Source organism: Fundulus heteroclitus, chromosome 18 (genome assembly GCF_011125445.2).
Source record: "Fundulus heteroclitus isolate FHET01 chromosome 18, MU-UCD_Fhet_4.1, whole genome shotgun sequence".
Taxonomy (NCBI): Eukaryota; Metazoa; Chordata; class Actinopteri; order Cyprinodontiformes; family Fundulidae; genus Fundulus; species Fundulus heteroclitus.
This window is the reverse complement of record NC_046378.1, coordinates 30854525-30862617: the sequence shown is the minus strand read 5'-3', so window position 1 is coordinate 30862617 and position 8093 is coordinate 30854525. Positions and strand designations below refer to the sequence as shown.

General features: G+C 37.6%; 1 protein-coding gene across 1 annotated transcript; it reads right to left on the bottom strand.

Annotated features, from left to right (window-relative positions):
* Window positions 1–2735: 2735 nt before the first annotated feature.
* On the bottom strand, window positions 2736–5222 carry LOC105922804 (olfactory receptor 52K2-like). Its single transcript, XM_021314312.2, has one exon. The coding sequence runs from the start codon at window positions 4992–4994 to the stop codon at window positions 4059–4061; it is 936 nt and encodes a 311-aa protein (XP_021169987.2). The 5' UTR covers window positions 4995–5222; the 3' UTR covers window positions 2736–4058.
* Between the last annotated feature and the right edge of the window lie 2871 nt (window positions 5223–8093).

Below are 8093 nucleotides of genomic sequence, written 5' to 3'. Positions count from 1 at the left end.
CAACCTTTGACACAAAAAAACCAATGTGTTTTAAGTGTTTTACGGTTATAACAAACTTTTTTTCCATAAGGGTTTTGTACACCGATGGGTCATTAATGTGTTTTATGGTCAGCTCATTACAAGAAAATAATGCTTAAAATTCTTTTTAAGGGAGCACCGAATTGCTGCTCGCACTAGCTGCTATTAACTTCCCTAGTAACTAACTACTAACCCTAGTAAAAGTAACAACGGCTTGTTTAAGCACAATGCTTGTTTCCGTTTTGCTCCACCATGCATAAAATATGACCTAAAACAGCATTAATGTCATTGTTATTGATTTAACAACATTGCAAGTGTTTTTTCTTACTCTCTGACGGAGAGAAACTGGAACGCGTTAGTTCTGACCTCCGAGGCAAAAGGAATGCACATTCCTCAAATTACGTCAAATTACTAAATTTAGATGCATGTGTTGTGGCCATCTTGTGGTTGTACAAGCAGAGCAGTAACACTTGAATAGTTTACTTGTATGAGTCAAATAGTGAACAGATCTGTCCTGAATGTCACCTCAAAAAACATGTAATGGCAACAACAAAACACCACTGCTGCATTGGTATCTGCTGGAGTGATTCTCGATATGATGATCGTGACCATATGAATTTTTTTTCTCCATTGATTTTCCAAAACCCCGAAGCATCGCTAAGAAATGTAAATGATGGATACAAGCTTGAAAACAAGAGGAATTTATTATGGAATCTGACCAAAAACACCTATATGTGGTGTCTACATTTCCACTGTGGCAAGGAGACAACACTTAAACGTCCAGACCTGATACTAGCGACTGCAGCGACTGCAGCGACTGCAGCGACTGCAGCGACTGCAGCGACTGCAGCGACTGCAGCGACTGCAGCGACTGCAGCGACTGCAGCGACTGCAGCGACTGCAGCGACTGCAGCGACTGCAGCAACTGCGCAGGTAGGCTACGTTTATTTGGCTTTTTCTCAGTGGAATGAAAACATCATTCAGTCAATAAGGGCCGTGCATATGAGCTTCAATGTCGCATAGTCCGCTTATTATAAGCGACTTTGGACTTGTTTTTCTCTAAAGTCACTTGTAACTTTTGTGAGTCGGCAGTTTCTTGGGTTTGTTCTTGAGCGGGAAGTCGCTTTTTTGAGCTTTTCTTTTTTTTCGACAGAACCCCTTTATCTGGATATTGCGCAGTGGAACAGGAGAGCGGTTCGTGTGGTAGTTTTCTTGCTGGTCTTCGGCTTGTTTTCACGGTGCAAGTCGATTGTTTCTCTCACAGTGATCTTGTTTGTGTGTGTCTGCGGAGGGTGTGTGTGTTTGTGTGAGTCAGAGGGAGTCAGAGCGTTTGATTACAACAGGATGATTGATTTTGCCACTTTAGAAAAGAGGCAGTTTTTAAGTCTAGTTTTTGCGATAAGTCCTAGAATAATTTAAAACATAGGACTGTAACATATTTTTTTCTTAGCATCAGCTGTAATTCTGCACAGATTCAGCAGGTTTCTTCCTTACGTTTGATCCATTGTGAAAGAGGAGAGGACATCCTCTCCTACCTTTCTACTAATACTGCTTTCTTTCCGCTTGTTTTTTTAAGGCTTCTTTACCTCAACCAATGTTTAAGCTGTTCAATGCTGGGTTTCTCGATTGAAGCAGATTAAAATGAAGGCCTTGGGATGATGTCATCTTCCAAAATGAGTAGCATTGTGGTTTTTGCCATTACAGTTTGCACTCTTTTTGCCCAACCAGCCAGGAAACCAGGGCTGTCTCTGGGCAAATGTGACGTCATTTGAGAAATGCCCCATTGCAGTGATCTGTTCTTTCTGCTTGGTCAATTCTTTTACATTCAGGATGAAAACAAAATGCTGCTTTGTTTCTGCACTTCTCTATCTGCCTACATGTTCCATGTGAGGCTAACCATATGAACTAAGGCTCTTGCTCTTGCTCCTGTAAAGCAGGCTGGCCTTCACAAAGACTTTTTCCTATTTATTTATTTTTTTCAATCATGATGCTCCAGTCATTGATAAAGTTTAATCGGATACCACTCCACCTTCTTCTGTTGCCATGGAGGTCAGGTATGATCACCCATGTCTGCTCCACATCTCGTCTTCTCTTCCTCCCCTGTCCTGCTGAATGACCAGTCCCTGTTCACTCATCTCTGGGGAACTCTGGGAGGACAAGACTCCAAGTTTAGCCTCTGGCAAGGTATAGGTCAAGAAAAATCTGCCCCTACAAATCCATGTGCCACCTCAGCTTGATTTCTGTCCCAGCCAACTGAACAGTCTCGCCTACCTCGAAAGCCCTGATGTCTTCCCCCAAAATAGTATTTATTGGCAATGTTATTGTCTTATGTTGTCTAACCTTTTTGACCCAATTCACTTGCTCACTTCAGAGTTCACCTTACTTTGGCTTTATCTGGGACATAATGCTGGGGCTTATAAGGGGAGAGGGGTACCTTCATGAAGCTGAAGTTTTGTGGTATTTATTTATTTTTTGTATATTTTGAGTGACATTATGTGAGGTTTTGTTAGACTCTATTTGTTTTCATTAGTTATGTTTTGTAACGATCTCAGACAGTTTCTTAAGAATACTTGCCTCCCATCTGCATTTGAAGAACCAGTCCTGTTAGTAATTCTTTAGACCAAAGATAATCTCCATACATTTCTGAAGCACATACAATAGTGTTTCAGTATGAATATTTATTTGTTTGTTTAATGGCAACATTTGATAATAATAATGCATTTTATTTATAGGCATCTTTCTCAACACTCAAGGTCACCTTACAGAATCAACAATAAAACACTCAATCCAATAAACATTGAATCAACAAATTCAATTGATAGTATTCTACATCATTTAATTGTCTGACCCTAACTATACTCACACTATATCTAGCTTCTACTGTATATATCAGATATTTTCTTTAAACTACATAAAGTTTTAGTTTACTTACAGCATTCATAATTAAAGATGAAGCTAAATTAAGATATAAAAAAATAAGCAAGCCAAACAGACAACAATACAGATGTTTACATGTCAACTATACACCACTACTCCAAACAACTCAATATTCCTGTTCAACCGTTCTTATTTCCTCATCAAGCTGCTAGCAATCCCAGTTGTCTTTTTTATAAGTCTGGCCAAATCAAAATTGTAATAATAATGATATTATTGTTGTTGTTGTTATATATAGTAGCAGCATCAGTGGCAGTAGTAGTAAAGGCATTATTATTATTATTACTTCCACATAAACAATATAGCCTGTGAAGAGTATGAGGCTTCTTACACATTTGTTGCTCTAATCACCACAAGAGGGCAGCAAATCACATAACTACACAAAAGACAAATGGAGGCTTACGTTTTGAGTTTTTCATGAATGTGAATATGTTAATTGTGTAACATTATCCCGCCCTTTTGTGTAAAACATTGAAAAGCAATACAGATCCTCAATCCTTTAGCTTTTATTTATGTTGCATATTTAAACAATGCCTCATGACTCAATCAGATTCAGGAAAGTGTGTCCTTAGAGAGGTGTACATCATTTAGGCACTGCAAGCATCCAACATAACTCATGAAAATGCAACAGGAAACAGCTGTAAGCAGAAAGACTGAGTCCAATTAAATTATTTTACCCTGGGAAAAATAAAGCTAGTATGAGCTACTGACATTATATAGAACAGGGATTCGGGAAAGCTGCACAGTATAACAATAAACAAGTAAATTAAGGGACTAACATCATTACAACAAACTTCGCTGTCACACAGATCCAGATAGCTTAAGGAATTGGTGGCTATCATGAGAAATTGTGACATATGTTGACTAAGAGAAAATGCCACTTTCATGAAAAACACAACAGACAACAACATTTCAATTACTGACATTAAATAGTCACACAAATAGGAGCTAAAGTGTTTATTAAATGTTGAAAATCTTGCAGCACAATTTCCAATTATCCCTTGATTGTTAATGTTACAGACTTTTTATCCCAATATACAAAAAACATTATTTTTGTTATATTGGGATTATATTTTGTTTTCAAATATCGTATAAGTCATAAACGATTAGGAAATAACCCTTTTATTTCCAAAAAAGTTTATCACTTTTTCACGAATTTCTTTTGTTTTCAATCCATAAATGAGTGGATTTAGTGTTGGTGGGAAGATTAATGTAGACACCCCCATAAATCTTCTTAAATGTGGTGAAATATTCCGTAGTCTATAAGATATGATCGTGAAGAGGCCCAAGCTCTCAAACAAAAGGAAAACGAAAAGATGTGTAGCACATGTCTGCAGAGCTTTCGCTTTAGTGTCTGACCGTCTGGATCTAAAGCAAGCAATGAGGATACGAAGATATGTATAAAAAACCAGACTATTAGCTATTACTTGTGTAGCAGCACTTATAAAAAGACCATAAATGTTATTAATGGTTGTGTCTTCACAAACCAAAGTCAACAGACTTGGATTATCACAGTAGGAGTGCGTCATTTCAGATCGACAGCGGCGCAAACGCAAAAGCAGAATGAAAAGCACAGCTATTAAAACCACACAAGAAGACCACACTAATGTGATTATTTTCATGATGTGAGCACTAGTCATAACCGTGCTGTAACGCAAAGGGTGACAAATGGCGATGTATCTGTCATAGGCCATCGCAGTCAGAATGAACACTGATCCGGCTGCGTAGATATGGATGAAAAAAGCTTGGATGATGCAAACCGGGAGCTGAATCCTTCTGCTGTCCGTCAGGATCTCCTTAATGAGGTGAGGAAAGAGGGCTGAAGAACCTATCAGGTCATTGATGGGAAGATTCACCAGGAAGAGATGCATTGGCTGATGCAAAGATTTGTTCATCACAATGGTAAGAATTAGCGTAAGGTTGCAGAACAGGATGATCATGTAGTTTAGGGTTGCAAAGAGGAATGCAGGGAAGACACCTTCATAAGAGAGATCATAACTTTTAAGGTGTAACACATCTGATGTGTTATATAGGTTGTTCATCTTTTCAGTTCCTGTAGATGAAAAAACTATTTTTTCTACTTCTCAAGCTCTACATGCACACCATGAAATTTGCTAACAGAAAGACCAGCTAGGAAAATTAGAAACAAGCACTAAGGGTGTCAGAGAAAAAAAGCTTAACCTTTAAAAGACAATGGTTCTAATCAGGCTACATACGATTAACATACTACTCATAACTTATTAGACACTGACCAGCATTGCAGATGTACATCTTACAATCAGTAACTGGTAAGATCTTGGAGGCAGTGCCATATTTATTTTGCATGCAACTCCCAGGAGTGTTACGAGTAGCTGCGTGTTTTCTTGTGTATGGGTTATCAAAAGATGTTGTAGCCAAATTCAAATGTATCCATTAAATGTGTTCATCTATAAATGGACACATTTAAAGATTAGCTTTTAATTCTTAAATGTTTGGGCATAAGATACATGGTTTTACCGTAAGAGGCTGAAAAACCTTATTTCAAGTTGACAAAACATATGGACTTTCAAATACACGAAGATTATTTAGGAAATAGAGTGGTTTTAGATGTTATGTGTTAACTGTAAATAAATACACATGGATTGCAAGACAACTATACTTGACATAGATAGATAGATAGATAGATAGATAGATAGATAGATAGATAGATAGATAGATAGATAGATAGATAGATAGATAGATAGATAGATAGATAGATAGATAGATAGATAGATAGATAGATAGATAGATAGATAGATAGATAGATAGATAGATAGATAGATAGATAGATAGATAGATAGATAGCAGGGTAAGAGCACAGTTTTGCACAAAACATTACAATGCACACAGCATTATGGGTGACATACCAGAGTTCAAAAGAGGACAAATTGTTGGTGCACGTCTTGCTGGCACATCTATGACCAAGACAGCAAGTCTTTGTGATGTATCAAGAGCCACGGTATCCAGGGTAATGTCAGCATACCACCAAGAAGGACGAACCACATCCAACAGGATTAACTGTGGATTCAAGAGGAAGCTGTCTGAAAGGGATGTTCGGGTGCTAACCCGTATTGTATCCGAAAAACATAATACCACGGTTCCCCAAATCACGGCAGAATTAAATGTGCACCTCAACTCTCCTGTTTCCACCAAAACTGTCCGTCGGGAGCTCCACAGGGTCAATATCCACGGCCGGGCTGCTATAGCCAAACCTTTGGTCACTCGTGCCAATGCCAAACGTCGGTTTCAATAGTGCAAGGAGCGCAAATCTTAGGCTGTGGACAATATGAAACATGTATTTTTCTCTGATGAGTCCACCTTTACTGTTTTCCCCACATCCAGGAGAGTTACGGTGTGGAGAAGCCCCAAAGAAGCGTACCACCCAGACTGTTGCCTGCCCAGAGTGAAGCATAGGGGTGGATCAGTGATGGTTTGGGCTGCCATATCATGGCATTCCCTTGGCCCCATACTTGTGCTACATGGGCGTGTCACTGCCAAGGACTACCGAACCATTCTGGAGTACCATGTGCATCCAATGGTTCAAAAATTGTATCCTGAAGGAGGTGCCGTGTATCAGGATGACAATGCACCAATACACACAGCAAGACTGGTGAAAGATTGGTTCGATGAACATGGAAAGGAAGTTGAACATCTCCCATGGCCTGCACAGTCACCAGATCTAAATATTATTGAGCCACTTTGGGGTGTTTTGGAGGAGCGAGTCAGGAAACATTTTCCTCCACCAGCATCACGTTGTGACCTGGCAAAGAGCTTCTATAAAAAGGGTAACCTGACAAGATACTCAGCAATGTACATTGCAGACAGAACATAATGCAATCACAAATACTTTTCTAACAAGCTACATCTATCTATCTATCTATCTATCTATCTATCTATCTATCTATCTATCTATCTATCTATCTATCTATCTATCTATCTATCTATCTATCTATCTATCTATCTATCTATCTATCTATCTATCTATCTATCTATCTATCTATCTATCTATCTATCTATCTATCTATCTATCTATCTATCTATTAAAACAAATAATTATTATTAACAATAATTATTAACAGAAATAATTTTAGGAGCTGTGAGTAATTCGGAGCCTAACTGCTATTAAGAGGCTATTTCCATTTTTTTGCCATTTTAACATCCACCAGAGGGCAGCATAATCCAGAGTAAAAAGTTCAGAGGTGTTTCTTTTCTGTGAATTTAAATTTTTATGTAGAAAATATTGTACAGGTGTCAATCAATAAAGATAAGGAAACATTAAAAAAACATGAAGATTATAATCAATAATCAATGATGATTATGGATTCCAACATTCAATCAACAGTTTTAATCAGATATATCATCTAAAATCTAAAATAAACACAAGATTCGTGAGAGAAGAACATCAGCAAGATTAAATGCCTTTAAAATTTTGCTAGGAAAAAACACTATCATGTTACAGCTTACAACATAATTTCAGGTAAATCAATTCAACATAAAAAAAATAACCCATTTCCTCCTTGAAAACCTCCATGAATCTTTTTAAATGTGGCAGAACATTCTTTATTGCAAATGATAAATTGATGAAAAGCATTCCATCCAAACAAAAACAAATAGATGTGTAGCAAATGTCTGCACAATCTATGGTTTAGTGTGGGGCATTATGGATCTGAAGTGTGCAATGAGAATCTGAAAATATGCATAAAGATCATTCCATTAACCATGACATTTTTTTTTTTTTTTTTAGATATTGTTTCCAGTGTCATATTCCTTACATGTCAGTCAGCCTCTCTCAGGTTTCCCAATTTTTCCTGATTACACCTGCTACGCATAACTGGCATCACTTCCATGCTTCCAGTTATCCAGGGCTTCCCAATATGTGGAGCTGCTGCTACAGGGTGTGCGAGATGAAAAATGTAATGGCGGTCTGACAGTATTCTTTCCCCACGCAATAAAGATGTGTGAATAAACATTTCCTTTGTAAAAATCAAAATCAAAAACTGTAAATTTAGTAAACAAAAATGTATTCACACGAAAATGTATTTATTTAGAAGAAATCTTCTGCGCTTCATTTTAAGATGAAATATAGACAACGTTTTCTTCTCTTATGCATTGTGCTGTATATG